Here is a 16,384-nt window from a genome sequence, read left to right on the forward strand (position 1 = left end):
AATAAAGCTTGTTGACATCTCTGGAATAAGAGAGTAACTCTAATTAGCTAATAACTAATTATTCCAATAAACATGACATAAATCATCATGTAGAATAGTTAATATATGCAGAAGAGAAATTCATCTTGACTGGGTTGAAATAATATATATTTGCAAGTTTGCTGTTGGAGGATGCACATCAGAGTGAAAAGGAACAAGATGCTGTCATCTGCATTACAAGGGATTTAAAGGCAGGAACCTGGGACTGAAAGAGGTCTGTGAAGTTTCCCGCTTGGTATGCAGGCTCATTATTTTTGTGTTTAAAGGAGGAGAAACAAAGTGCAGCGTAGCACGTGTATTTTTGCATCACTTGCCTTGTGATTGTTCATGATGCAGATGTAGATCACCTCAGTTTGATCTGGTTTGAATGACAGGCGAAATAATGCACCCCGGAGAACAGATGGGGTCGGGTGTACAAGAAGAAAGAATCATTGTTTTTTTTGTTGTTGATGTTTGTTTGTGTCGGAATTTGCATCCTGAAACATTTCATCTTCAGGTCTTCATTAAAGGACATCCCCGCCTCCATGTAGCCACAGTAAAAACATAAATATATGTATTGAAAGATGAGGACTTGAAATGATCATCATTATCATCATGATGATCATTATATATTGTGTACTTGTGCTTCTTAAGATTAAAGCCAATACTGCTGAGATTATTAAAGATATTTCCATCATAAACAATCACATATTGTGTGTTTTATTTTGTCTGCAGCACAGTGATGGATATGTTGTCACAACGAGTCACTGACAAGCTCTTGAGTCAGTTGACACATCCTGAACTCTACAGAGCAGCACTGAACGCAAACATCTGCCTGCCTGTGAAGAAAAATCATGCAAATATTGAGAGCATTTTGAGTAGAAAAAATTGGTTCACCCGAATAACAAAAAAAACTACATATTTTCTCCCTCACCTCTACTGATATCTTGCCATGAAAATAGTTTTGTTTTTATTTGAAATATCTGCTTGCCCCAGCATGCACTCGAGGTGAAAGAAATCTGATTTGTGTGGCTCACAATGTTGAAAAAGAAATCACATTTATACAATTCAACAGCAACATTTCTTTCCAGAACCAATGTTGCCTTTACTGATGATCCACAAAACACGCTGCCAACAGGTGTCACAGGGATTATTTCTTCAGTGGGTAGTGTTTCATATGAAAGCTGCTCACAATAAGGTTTAATGCTGTGAGCAACACAAATTCTATTTACCTCCATTGTAATGTGCTGGAAACTGAAATCTCAGAGATGGATCTCTCAGTATCTGCAGTGGTGGAGGAACTATTCAGGTCCTAGCGATAAAAGTACCAATTACCACACTGTGAAAATACTGCATTACAAAACCATGCATTAAACATGCTTAAAAAGCACTGAAAGTATGAAAAGTAAAAGCCCTAAGCCAGAAAAATGGACCCCATGAGTGTTACAAATGGATGGATTACTAATGCATCAATGTATGAGGTGCATTTTTACAAGTGGAGCTAATTTTCTATACATATTTTTCTATACGGTTGAGTTTTTTAATCTAGTGCAATGCATCCATTTCTTAAAAGTTCATCATAGGTTCAGTATGAACTTTGTAAAATCTTTCCCTCTGAATTAGTATACAGAAAAATGGAAAAACTCACATAAGTGCAAGTACTTCAAAATCAAAGGAAAGAACAGGACTTGAGTAAATGTTAAATTCCACCACCACCTGCTTGGTAATTATAAGGCAAAGCGTGAACCTATGTTTATTGGTAAATTAGGTGACCTGATCCTTAAGAATTAAATGGACATGATGTTAAAAGATTTCTGCACATTTCTGTAACAAATTTTCAGGCATGGAACAAGCCATGAAGCCAGCAATTACAAATACCTTTGGGCAGTTCATTTATTTTAGTTACTATGTGACTTCCTGACAATGCACTTTGAAAAGCAGACATCAAAGCACTAGATAAAAAGTAGGCTTTTAACTTCCAGGTAATTGTACATGATGTGTCAGATGTCAAGAGAAGCCACTGCTCAGACACAGCATTCCTCAGTCAGAAATATAAAAATATTGATTCTGATAGAGCAACACAGAAAGAATAGAAACAATCAATGTTACGAAAAAAAACAACCCTCTTATATTGTTTGATACTGAAAGATTGCACTCAATTGATTTACCATCCAAGGCTTTTGTGTCTGCCTGTTTCTGAGAAAACCTCCATTGCAGGAGAGTGACGTCAAGCCCTCTTGAAGATTTACATCCAGTCTTACAGAACAACTTTAATGGAATTAGTATTCTGTAGCAACCTTTTATGTTCTTGCTCAGGTACAATCTGTACAGATTTGAAAACCTGGCACGCAGGATAAATTGTAGCATAAATCAGAGACAAGGTAAGCAAAACTGTCCTGCCGCGAGATTAATTTACCCTCCTCCCTTCACTTCACCCCCCAAAGTGTTGAAATATCTATTCAGTGGAATTACAGACAGAGGCTGCATCATTTTTTCTCTCTGAGAGGTGCTTGCAAATGCTCACATGTCCCAGCTTGATGCATCTGTATTTGATGGATCAGTGTTTTTCCATCTTAAACTATGTCTGGAGATTTGAGAAACTTGTGAATAACACTAGCCTTGGTTTAAACATTAACACCCCACTTATTCAATCATTTTGAGTCATAGCTTAATCAGGTATTTTCAACAGTATTTTAAACATTTATACTTTTTATTACCCATTCATCCAAATTAATCATGAATCCATCCATGTCAGCAGTACACCTGAGGGTCAATGGACATTTTATGATTCTGAGCTTCTTTTTTTTATGATTCTGCTCTTAAAAAACTCAAACTAATACATGTAGTTTTTATATTAGAAAAAGCCATCACACTGCAAATTACTCACAGATTGCATTTCTGCATCTATTGTACATACAGTATATACAGTGTATATTGCAGGAATGATTGCCTGACTTCATTCTCAACAATAGACAACCTTTCTAAAAGCACATTTTAGTGCAAAACGTTTTTTGACCTTGGAAGCAGCAGTTCTTTCTCAGTGGAGAGATGCTTGCTCAGTTTTCATGGAAATAGATCCGTTGTCATTATGTTTCAAACTAATGTCATGTCAAGGATCAAGGATAAAGGAAATGTATTTATCCTTATACAACACAAGGATAAATGAAATGTTTTCAGTCCCTTCCTATACACATAGAAAATGATAAGTTTATTACAGAATAACATAAAATGAAAAGAATGAAATAAAAAAAAAACATTTACAGTGATTTATATACATAAATACATACCCATATACACCCAGGAAATCATTCTGTATTTTGCATAATAGTGATGTAATTCACATAATTCACATAAACAGAAACAGCGTCCATCCACTTTGACTGCATTTGAGCACCAAGCATCATCATGTAAGCACACTGTCCGCTCTGTCTGCTCACAACATGGTCTGTCCATTGAGTGCTAATCCGGAGCAGGTCTCTTTAAAGATGTGGGCACAATTTTGTCCACTTTTTTCCAAGCCAGACATTAGCCAAGAGCAGCCTTAAGTCCAACTTGGGCCAGCATGGCTCCTGTCTCGGCTCTCTTCCTCTCATTCTGGGGCAATCACAGCACCTGCCATAGCGGTACTGGTCTATCCAATCTGGCTGGGTGGATTATCTCCAGGTCCGCTGCTCTTTAATCCAAACCCCACATTTGCTTTTTCCAGTGACTTTAGGCTGTTTCTGTAAAAGGTAATATTTGTTCAGCAATAAAGCTGATAACAGATTAAAACAAACATCAGAGAAGTTTGAAGGAGCTGGCCAACCGTTGCCATAGACAAATCTCCTGGTCCAGTCAATTTGAACAATTCTGGCTTTACCCTTTTAATTCCCGTCAAACTCAGAGATTATTCAGAGATGTTTTCAGCAATAAAGTGGGAAACAAATACAGATTTAAACAAACATGTAGCAGGTTTGAAGGAGCTGCCAGCCGCTGTATTTACAGTTGTTATAATGACATTATAACAACTGTTTCTGTGACAAATGTCCACCGAGGAAGACTAACACTAAAACTAACCCTGATGAGTCTTCAGAGTCAGTAAATGGACCTTAGATAACCCTACTGCCTGTTTTCACTGATTCAAACTGTATATCCAGGAAAAGGCTACATTTCATACTATATCCTTAAAAAAAACAACTCCTTCATACATACATGTTTTGGATCTGGGTTTTCATTTTATATGATTATTGATAATTAACTTCACTCCCCTAATTCCTAATTTAGTTCTACTGGAAAGCCAGGAACATTATATCTAAGGTATGGGAATTTTTGGCCTTCTGGGAAATTTATTTGTGAGACTTTTTGTGAGACTCAACAAAAAAAAATCAACAATGCGTGTAGATGGAAACCACTGCACACCTAATCCTATGGGAATGCTCTGTAGCAGAAATGCATGGTGCAAAAATATGTGTGGATTGAGGGGGGGAGTATGATTGGTGGATGAATTTTGATTATTTCCTGTTAAGTAAAAGGGAACTTTTTATACAATTCTCTGTCTATTATGTATGTTTTTATCATTTCTAACAATCATTCTGACTTACTAGGCTTCTTTTTTGACAAATTCAGTGTTCTCTTGTCCCTTACACTTGACATGTTGTTCTTTTAGACAAATGACAGAATATTTACTTTTCTTCACAGAAGTGAATGAAATGCTGAGATGCAGGCCTACTCTGCAAATACTGTGTGTATGGTTTACATTTTCTAGCACTTCTTAAAATCAAGAAGGCCTTGCAACCCTCTGTGAAGGTTGGGTGACCCCTAGTTGGGGTCCTGACCCCCAGGTTGGGAACCACTGCTGTAGTGGAACAAAATGAGACATTCTGCTTTGTTTTAACACACACACACAAAAATATGCAATCACAAAGACGACGTTTTTTGGTGGTTTTGCTTCATTTCATTAAATAAAGAAAACTCTGACTGACTCCAGAGCTGCCAGATGCTTCATATCCTTAGCATAGTTAATGATAGGGAGAGAACACCATTTTTTAAACTCTTTTTATTGTTTATTGTTCATTGGTTTGTTTTCAATGCAAACAACAATAAAAAGAAATCTAATCTAATTCTCCGCTACACTCCAACAATTTCCCACTCACCCAGACAGAAGTAATAAAATATAAGAAGTACTTAAGAGTACAATAAAAATATAGGAGAAGAAGGTGAGTGACAGTTTTATCTCCTCCAGAGTCCTGACCGAGGTCTAGCATGTCTGTATGCATAAAAATCTATAAATGAAAATGCTGTGGCGCAGCGAAACCCTGTAAGTCGTCTATTCAGCATTCCAGACTCCAGCTTAATGTTTGATCTAAACAGAGTGCGGGTTTGCAGAGGAAGTATTTTCTGTCTTCCCTTACATTTCACAGAAGACATACGGTGACAGCACCTGACACGTCTGCTCAAATGAGGTGTGTAGTTCAAAAAATCCTCTTTACACCGGGTATAATAGAGGGAATGTGTCAGGTTCCACACACGCCACGGCTGCCATTGGAGTGGAGAATCAAAAGAAGAGCATCTTTAACTCCCTTACACTGAGCCACCGTGGCACACAGGCATTTCTCCGTAGCAACAGGCTGACCCCGTTTCTATGGTTATGGTGTCCCTTCTGCAATTCTTCCAGGACAACGATGGCAAAAGGAGAAAAAAAATAAATAAAGGGACATGAGTATGTGGGCGCTGCTCAACCTACAGCAGGTGGTTTACTTAATCACTACAAACAAAGGAAGATACTGGCAGTTAATAAACGTGAGTTTGGTGTGGGATCAGTGAATTCCTGCACCTACAGAGCAGCTCACATCTCCGCTCAGTGGTGCACCGAGTTAAGGGGTTGTAGCAAGTTCAAACAAAGATGATTCAGGTTTAAAACTGAGGCTGATCAGTGAATACCTCCAGATAGCTGACTTTTCTCTCCCCTCAGAGTGCCAAGTTAAGATGCAGCCTACAGGTATATCCGCCTCAACGGCTTTCAGCTCTGAAAACCTCCTGAAAGACAGCTTGAAAGGGGGGATGTCAGTTTGTGTAGGATTTTGGTTTTAAAACCTCTGAGCTGAATGAATAAAGCTGATAAATGATGGTGGATGGTGATTTTATTTTCCAACTTTCCTCCACTTCTCCTCCCTTTTTTTTCCCTTTCTCAGCCGAAGCTCTGCTCAGTCCCTTCCTCCTTCGTGCTGTGACTGAGTCTGCCTGCCGTTGCTATGCAACAATCGGGAGTAACGAGAATCATTATTGAATAAGTCATTAACTTAAGGCAATAGTTCAAGAGAGGCATTTCAGACCTGGAGACACGATCCTACTCCTAATTTATCAAACCAACAGAACAAAGTATGCAGAATTGTGTGATACCCGCAGAGATTTTATGAGCAGTGCAGCCGGTGCTCTGCCACTCAGTGTGATGAGTGGTTATGACAGCTGATGATAAGTGGCTGCCAGACGCTGATGTAAAGCACAGCCGCAAAGGCTTTTCTTCTTTCTGGTCCCCAGTGTCCAGAACCACACCCCAGCTCTTGACCCTGAGTGACCCCCTTCAGCAATCCAATTCCATTTCCTGCTGCCAGCTGCCCTGAATGATTACTCTGACTAACTCCATTCATGGAAGAGTGGGGGATAAGGTGGGGGCCGCAGGCTATGAGTGTGTGTGTGTGTGTGTGTGTGTGTGTGTGCCAGCTGAGAGAGTGTGTGTGTGTGTCTGTCCGTCTGTCAGGGTGTGTTTTTGCAGGAGACGCACGTTTTGTGCACAAACTTGAGATTCACGGTGTGTTCGTGTGCGTGGGATTTTGTTCGGTGCTTTGGCAGTTTTTTTTTTGTGTGTGTGTGTGTGTGTGTGTGTGTGTGTCGTTTTTTTTATTACAGGTTTGATTTTGTGTCTGGGAGAGTCCCCTGGCAAAACAAACACAGACACCAATTAAAGCTGCTGCAGTGTCCCAGCCCCTTTACATCACTAATAATGTGCCTGTATAAGAAACAAACTCACCCACACCTCAGCGTTTTCCCCCCCAATATGGACACACTATTATCTGTCAAAGTTTGAACCAGACTGGTTATTTCACATGAAAGAGGTCTGTATTTGTGCTTCTCCTAATTGGGGAAAAGGGAATGTCAGCTTTTTCCATGCACCAATCAGAATCTGATTACAGTTTTTTGATTGTTTGTTTACGTTACCAGGGAAACACCACTGTTAATCAAAACCTGATCAAAGCACGCCCACACAGTGCTGCCAGCTGCACCAGCTCTTCGTAACTTGGCCTAGTTAAAATCAGTGTTTATAAAGTGGAAATTAACACATCATTAAATTAAAAGTAGTTCTTAACTTAATTGATAAATATATTTTAGGGGCTTTTTTGCCTTTATTGGATAGGATATCTGAAGATTGACTGGAAAAGGGGGGATGTCATGCAGCGAAGGGCCACAGGTCAGATTTGAACCCATGGCCGCTGCAGCAAGGACTCAGCCTTGGTACACGGGGCACCAGCTCTAACCAGGTGAGCCATAAGGCGCCCCAGAGATTCCCAGAACTTCCAGGTGTGACAGTGCAGACACACAGAAAACTTCAGAGGACGCTGAATGCTCCGGCTGGTGGGTGAAGAAACTGCTAGCTGGGCGGTGCTTGGGTTTTGGATCTGCTTCTTTCAACGTGGCCGGCCAAAGCCCAGAATCGTTACCATATTAACAGCAGACTAAAATATGTTTCTGAAAAGATGTGAAGCGAGAAACAGGTAAAGTCTTCCAGATTCATATTTAATCAGCATTGACCCATTTTACAGTTTGATCTAAGGTTCGTGAATCTGCTGCTGTTGCGACGGGTGGACTTCATTTGCATAAATTTGAAGTTGAGTCGTGTTTATGCAACTTCAGACACAAAATGATCAAAATGTGGTTTAATAATAACCAAATTCTCTCCCAATACAATAACAACAATAACCTAAATGACCAAATAACATCAGTTAGTTCAGCAGACGCAGATATTTCCCATTCACTCTAATCTGAATAAAGACTACTGAGACTGAAACACTTATGCAGATATAAATAAACTGTTTTTTTTAAGTTGTTAGCTACAGCTTGTGATGCTACAATGACCTCCTGTTTGTTAATTGCTTTACTTGTTTCCTGGCAACAGAATACGCTTCAAGTCTTCACTAGCTGAGACATTTTTCAAGTTTTAATGCTGCATTTTGTACAATCAGTAGTTTGACGCTAATCGTTACTGTGAGAACGTGAGAAAATGTAGTAATTGATTTGTGAATAACTTTTTAAATAAGTTGCTTACTGAGTCACAAATATTAAATGATTTTGATTTTAAAGGTCCAGTGTGAAACATTTAGGAGAATCTCTTGGCAGAAGTGGAATATAATATGAATAACTATGTTTTCTTTGATGTATAATCAAATGAAAACAACAATTGTTATGTTTTTGTTACCTTAGAAAGAGCTCTTCCATTTTTAATCACATCCTTTCTACAGAATGGATGCTTTTCGCAACCACCATAGTTACTCCTTCCCTCACTTTACCCTCCAATAAATGTGCAAATAAAATCTAGAACCTATAAATAAAGCCCTATCTACAGCCAGTGTTTGGCATGTTCCTGCTGGGCTACTGTAGAAACATATCAATGGTGGCTTCTGTAGATATAAACATCTCATTCTAAGTTAACAAAAACACAACAATTCTTATTTCCAGGTGATTATACAATAATGAAAACATACCTATGAATATTACATCCTATTTCTGCCAATACATCCTCCTAAATGTTACACACTGGACCTTTAAATGGACCTTTAAAGACGTTTTTTGCTTTAATAGAGAAAATAGACATCATGTTGTTAAAAAGTCATTATTTTATTTCCAGGGCCATTATGTTGGCTATAATTTCAATAAACATAGATAATGTGATGTCAAAGTTAGACATTTCCAGCATAGATACAGAAAAATCATTTTTGTAACACTGCTGCAGTAAATGTCAAGTGTTGTTGAGAAACATTTTTCTCTCTTGACTGAATAATTTTTAATTACCATCAACTGGGAGAAATCTTTTGTACTGAGCTGGAAAGACTGAGATCCCCACAGACAGCAGCCTCAACAGGCCAGAGTGCATTGCAGGTTGGGTTTTTGATTCAGATCACTGACTTCCATGTTTTTCAAAATTGTGAGAACTCACTGTCTTGCTTTTACTATGCGAGACCACTCTCTCCAAACCCACGTACTTAATTCAACAAGCTCACAGCTGTTCTCTGATGGCTGTCAAAAACGTAAATCAGGCAACGTGTAAGAAGAAACCGAGTGAAGCAGATGAGTCAGGCTGAAGAGAAGTGGGGAATTCTCAAAACACTTCATCACAAAATAACTCATCTGAGAAGGGACTTTTCCTTTCATGTGAGCAAAGGGAGACACCAGCCACACCCTCAAGATGTAATTATTCCAAAACAATAAATATGAGGGGCTGATAAAGCTGATTCCACCTATTAATTACATTAACGAGGCGAGAGTGAGCGAAGGTCGTGTGGAGGATAATGCGATCCTGCTGGCCGTAAGCACTTCCAATTACAGAGGGTGCACAGCACAGCTTTCTGCGCACCGTAAGCAGGGGATACAATTGTCCATTCACAGCATCTTCTGTCAGAGCAGGCTATCCATTACTTCCTCCCTGCTGAATGCAATGTAACAGTTCACTCCAATATAGCAGCTGCAGTGGTTTTGTTTTTTGATAAGCGGGTGAAGTGGGCTTGATGGAGGCAGTTGTTAAAATGCTGTTTTTCCTTTTCACTGATTCACAGGCCTCCCATGAGCAATTAAGTAACACCAATTACCAGGAGAGCTTTACCCCAGGGGTTTGTTGATTCTCTCTCTGTGTGCTTTTGAACATCTGCAGTCAACCCCCCCCCAAGAGTATTTGGGGTAAACTGAGCTTCCCTGTCGTCGGTGCATAACCACAAAATCTAATTACGCCTCCTGTGGTATTTCTATTTGCGTTTCAACAAATCCGACAAATACAAGCATCACTTCAGCGTGTCACAATAATATTAGGCAGAACTTCTTTGGAGTTCAACATGCAGTTGTTGTTTTTGTAAACCAGATCAGCGCAGATTCGTTAGCTGCATAATTCAGTGAAGTGCTGTTTCTGGCGAGGTGGAAAAATGAAGGCAGACACCAGCCCCTGGTTTGATTTCCCCTGCAGCTACGGTATACACACAGGCCTTCAACATACAAGTCTGCACAGGCATGTAAACATGAGAGTCACTGAAATAGCAGCATCGTTAGAAGCGGTGATGCAGTGGTGAACCGAAAGATGGGTCTGAAATCATCATACGGCAAACCACCAACCACCAATGTAAACAAAAAATATATTTCAGGAAAACATATCTCGTGTTTTACCTTTAAAAAAAAATCCTATTCATTTTGTACAACTCAACGTGATGCATGGTTTACTTTGAACTTAATGTATACGTTTAAATCTTAATACAACACTAACATGCCCACATGTACAGTAGTTATTGGTCGCTGTAATTGTTCCTCTTGTCCATACTGGCTGTAAAAAGATCACATTTAATACATTTTAAAGTTTATCTGACATGTTGGTATGTGTTTGTGTTTGTTGTGCGGGGATAATAACACAAAGAGATAAGTTTGTGCTAAAAAGTCACTTTAAAAAGACCCACTTTAGCCTCCACAAAGCCTCCTAATTCATTTGAATGAGGTCAGACTGGCAACACAAGCTCACATGCCTGGTACTGTAACATGAACACTGTATTTCTAATTCGTGATCGAAGAGGGAACGATAAAATAATAAATACCGCTGTGCTAAATTGCTTAATAGAGTTGTTCTGGCATCTGATAAGTCTTCAACTCATCGATATTTCTGCTCAGTTTGGGCCTGGATTGTTTCACCAGAAACTGAAACAACACGCTCCCACCAACACAGCCTCAGCTATTGTTTCTCCTGCAAATCCAACGTTAAAGCCTCATATTCGCTTCAGCTGAGCGTTAAAATGCATTTGTACTCAAGAAAGACTGTGGATTTGGTCCCCAATCACTCAGACTGGAATTTCTTCAGGGCCAGTATGAATAGAAGAAACACTCAAATACAGAAAACAAAAGCTCTTTCAATGAATAAGGACATGTGCATTGTATTAAAACAGACTTGAACTTATCATTTTAAAAAAAGAGTCTATATTAACCAAAACCGCCCCAGATGTTAGAAATAAAAAAGGAATTAAACACCACACAACATCCCGGATTATAGAACAGCACTGGTAGGATTTCCTAAGCACTTTTCTGAGTCTTTTCTGCTTGTCCTGTCCATAAATTCAGCTGAGCACCTCTAAATCCTCATCAGCCACTGACAAATGTGAGCAGGATTCCCGAGTCGGGCTGGAGCCTGCTTTCAAATTGATCGAGCCGTACAACTTTGCTGCGTGTTTGGAATAGGCAAAGGCTTTCCTCCTCATCATCTCCCCTTTCCACATGGAGATCATGAGCAGGGTGGAGAGCAGCACGCCCCCGAGGGTGAGCAGGCACAGTCCCGCTATGACACACCGGTCCAGATGGGCCCCCACCCTGGCTTTCTCCCTCTCCAGCTGCTCCATCTCCCGGGCGGACACGCTGTCGGGGTCCGCCCGGACGTCCCTGGGCACCGTGTAGGATATGGCCACCAAAGAGATACCAGTCACCAGGCATGTCACCGCGATGATGAAGCCGTAATCCACAGACTTCCCCGAGCCGTCAGAGGAGAGGTCGTCGTCGGACAGCAAGTAAAGTTCCGGGATGTCCTCTTCCTCCTCCTCCTCGTACAGTTCACTTGAGGAGCTCTGACTCAGTCTGCATGTTTGTGGACTTGTCCCTATCAGCTGGACATCGTCATCCTCCTCATCCTCTCGGTGCTTGCAGGTGAAAGATGTTTCTGTTTCCTCCTCCGACCACGCGGCTCTCCGGGTCTCTGTCCAGGGTGCTGAACCGTCTCCTCCGCCGGGATGAGGACACTTTCCGCCGCTGCAGCCGAGCTCGTTGATACTTTGCTCATTTAAAACCAGGGAGGCGTCTCTCGGATCGGGTTGATCAAAGTAAAACAGTTCGAGATCAGCCATTTGAACATCGGGCTGGGTTTCCCGTTGTGTCAATCCCATGCGTCCGTCTCTGTCAGTAAAACACGCACAAAGAGAGAAAACAATATGATGTTTGAACTACCTGAAAGCACTTTCATTTTTACTGCAAGCCACTTTATATCTGCACACGAAGTATTTGCACAAGCGAAATGTACACGCAGCTTTCTCTTGGGTGCACAGCAAGCATTTTAAAGTACAGCTAAGCAAGTCTTAAACGAATTCCCATGAAAATACACAATGCCATTTCCACTGCTCAGTAACACTTTATCTTTTTGCCTTTATTGAGCCTCTGCAAGCTCTCAAATCGCTGCTTCCAAAAACACTTAGCAACCACAAGACACGCCAATAGATCTAATTCCATCTAATGTGCTTCAATAGTCGGTTATTAAACAACAAAATGCGGTTTTCTGAGTACCTCTCTCTCCGTCTGTGGCTGCTCGCATCCCCGACTGCTTCTGCTCCCTGGTCAATTAGAGGGAAAGGTTTGGCAGACCCCTCCCACGGACTGAGCTCAGGCAGACCGCCTTATAATGCTTATTACCGAGCCAACTTTAGTGTTCCCCGGCACATGCACACTAATCAGATGAGAGTCAGCAGGCGGCAGACTGCACTGTAGGCAAAGAGAGTGGAGATATTTCAAATTACAGCAACACCTTCTCATAAGACACTCCATGCACAGGCTTTATGAGCAGCACCTGACGGCTGAATTCATAGTTAATAGATGTTTCATAGATCAGCTATAAGCCATTAATAAGATCAACCTTTGGGTTGCCAGGTTGTGAGAGATCTGTCTTACTGGTGAGTCATTTAATGGTGAAGTCACGATGTTCTCACTTTCTAAATGAACCATCAAGGCTGCAGTTAAATGCAAATAAGTAATGTAATGGACAGGACGTGTTAATAACACCATTAATGAAGGGTCACGAGTTTCTCACTTTCTAGTAAGTCACAGCAAGAGTTAATAAATCATCTGCAATCAGCCCACAGGAGCCCACAGTCATAAAGCAGTTCTGCCAGGCTGAGTGCTAAAGCATGCTAACATGCTGGTGTGAAGCAGGTAAATCTTTAATCATTTTTACCATTTTAGTTTAGCATGTTAGCATGCTGTCATTTGCTAATCAGTGTTAAACACAAAGCACAGTTGAAGCTGATGGGGATGTTGTTAATTTTTGCAGGTATTTGCTCCAAAACCGAAGTATTGAATAAAGAACATTTTTGATTTGATGGAAAGTCAGAAAATCTCCAACGTTTATACAGTTCATCCTGAGGGGAACATGAATGCCTGCACCAAATTTCATGACAATCCAGGAGGTAGTTGTCCAGACATTTCAGTCAAAACAGAACAGGTTAGAGGAAAAGTTAGACAATCATTAATGTCATTAGGATTCATCCTCTGGGGACCATGAACGTCCATACAAAATCTAATGCCAATCCAGTAGGTGATGAGATATTTCTCAGTTTAAGTGAAAACTGTGACCTGCTGGTGGTGCTAGAGGAAAAATCGAGGGATTATCAAAGTCAGTATGATTCACTCTCTGGGAACCGTGAATGTTGTAATAAATTATATAACAATCCATCTAATAGATTCTTCAGGTAGGACCAAAGGGCCCCATACTTACATATAGCTGCTAATGTGGTTAATAGATCTAATAGGGGCTTTTACAATAAATCATGGAAATGGAAATGTCAATACATTGATTTTCATTCAGATGCCTTGCAGTCATTTTGCAAGAGGTCAGAGGTCAGTAGCCCTGAAGGGCTAAAACAAACAAAGCGAGTGTCCTGCTGGAGGAGGAAAAACACCACCAGAGACAACCTGGCAACCAAAAGTTGTTATTAATGATGATGTATATCTGATCAATATCATTTATTAACCACAAATGAAGTCATTAGTTACTCACCCTTTAGCGGTTTATAGTAAGAGAAATGAACATATTAAAGAGTTCCTGTATGTGTAGCTGTTGTTTGTCATGACAAGCAGAAATTAGCGTATTTAAAAAAAATGTGATTTATGCTTTATTGATCGCCGATCATTTTCTTTTCAGGCATTGCCCCCCTTTTTACGAACGTCAGAGGTGAGCTGGAGAGTAGGAGTCATCCAAAGAAAACATTGTCTTGCTCAGCCACAGCTGTAGCCTGCAGGATTTTTATAAATACTGAAGTCAAGGTTTCAAGTCCCCTCCAATGCACACACCCCCACAGCCACCTTTATATTTATTTAAGCTACTTGGATTGTTATAGTTTATGTGTTCAGTTAAATGTTCAGTTATGTTTTCTGTCCCTCAGTGTCCACTTATCTGTTACAGTTATTTAAGTGGACATTGGAGACATTGTGAGTTGTTTATTTCTATATTTGCTTACTTTAGGCTCAGCACTTTTGGTTTGGATTTGCGTGCTTACACTTATTTCTTTTGCATGCAGCCTACTTTTGGAGGTATGATTCCTTTTTGAGAAAGAATTAAGTATGGAAGCTTTATACTATATACTGTGTAGTGTTCTGATTGGTAAGGCAATATCCTCTAAATAATCATTTTAAACACATAAATGTAAGAAACTGTAAGATACCGTAATGTTAGCAATTAAAGTAGATATGAGAAATGGTAAATTAATGCTGTTCCAACGTGTGTTTGTGGGTGTCTGCAGGCACATACTTCATGACACCCCTGCATATGTCAATTCCCCACTAGGGTCACCCCAGTCAAATACGTCTGGACACCCCTCAGCAAGAAAGGAAGAAATAAGCTTAATTCATCCCCCAAATGTTGAAATACTCCTTTAAATATGAAGGGTCTCAGAGAAACATATACAGATGACCTGATCTCAGTGTCCTTAGTGGTATCTGCTATGTGATCAACTGCCCATCAGCAACAAGGGATCTTCTAGTGGAAGAACAGTCCCATTAATCACTGCAGCATCCTTCTTTCCGGGAACACATTTAACGTCATTATCTGTATAATATGCATTCAAACAATATCACTGCAACAAAGAAACTTATTTAAGTCCAGAAAACGGGATTCTCCTCCCTTGAAATTAATGTTCCTGACTGGCCCATTTTTAAAAGAGGACCATGAAGCTGGAAGAAAAGCTCTGTTTTGATATTAAATCAAAACCATGTCAAATCCTATACAGTCAATGCTGAGTGAAAAGCTCATATATCCAAACTGGTTGCTTCTCAAGAACCAACAAAAACACCCACTTCACCATCACATTATATATATAAAATAGTTAAACAGAAGGTAACATACACCAAGGGCTATACATTTCTGACATAAAAGCTACAATATGCAGGAATATAGATATTCTGCTGGCTGAGCCTGTTATAGAAAATCCTCCTGCGTGCACTGAACGGTCTCTGCAGAGCACTGGAGCATATGTAGGCTATAGGTAGCCAAAGGTCATGATTATAATGCACCTCAGTGCTCCACAATTCAATGCAATATTTTCTTTTACTTAACATTAGCAATGATTCTTGTGGGTATTGAATACATACTGCGTGCTGTCCTCGCTGTACATTCAGCGGTCAGGACCTTTTCAGAGGGAGGAGAGAGCGAGGGCTTCAGGGTGACTTTAACATTTCTCACAGATAAAGAGGAAGCTATTTGTACAGCACAGCATATAGATGTATAGTCTGTGGAGGGTTCAGGCAAGCTGGGAATGATAATAAACCTCTGACACTTTCTATTGACTAAATGATTGATTCATTTATAAACAAGTGTTTGGAAAACAACATTACTGAAATCTAAAGCTCGTGTATCAAAATCATAATTAAAACTACAAGTATTTTTTTTATGTGCTTTGAACTCTTATTTCTGGATAGACAACATTCAAAAATGAAATCTCTCTCACCGACTTTCATACTTACACTAAAAGATTAAAAGCTTTTCACATTTTAGGGACAAAGCTCTAGCATAAATACACCTTGAGTAAGCAAACAGAAATAAAATAACACAAAAAAATGAAAAGAAGAAATGAATCTCACTGGCAATTATAAAATATATTAAATAAATAAATGAATAAAAACACAATATGGATGAAGGTATGTGGACACCCCTGTCCATCTGTTTTTGGTGGTGGGATGTTTTCAACATTTGGCTCATTAGTTCCAGTAAAGAGAAATTTTAATGCGACAGCACACATTAAAGTCCTCCTCCACTCAGAAATATGTTTTTCTTCTTGTTCCTACAGTGGGATGTTTGAGCTTCACTGTGCAGGATGATGTATGTGCAGAGTTTGACACT

The 16,384-nt window shown here is 39.9% G+C and overlaps 1 protein-coding gene across 1 annotated transcript in view; it reads right to left on the minus strand.

Moving 5' to 3' along the window:
- Positions 1-11,351: 11,351 nt before the first annotated feature.
- Positions 11,352-16,384, minus strand: part of LOC118343150 (transmembrane protein 74) — a 5,623-nt gene continuing 590 nt past the window's right edge. The window contains exon 2 of the mRNA XM_035681903.1: positions 11,352-12,177. Within this exon, the coding sequence (XP_035537796.1) occupies positions 11,352-12,177 (826 nt within the window). The remainder of the gene's footprint in view (positions 12,178-16,384) is intronic.

The sequence above is a fragment of the Morone saxatilis genome, unplaced genomic scaffold (assembly GCF_004916995.1).
Source record: "Morone saxatilis isolate NCDOM2014 unplaced genomic scaffold, NCSU_SB_2.0 Contig9, whole genome shotgun sequence".
NCBI lineage: Eukaryota > Metazoa > Chordata > Actinopteri > Moronidae > Morone > Morone saxatilis.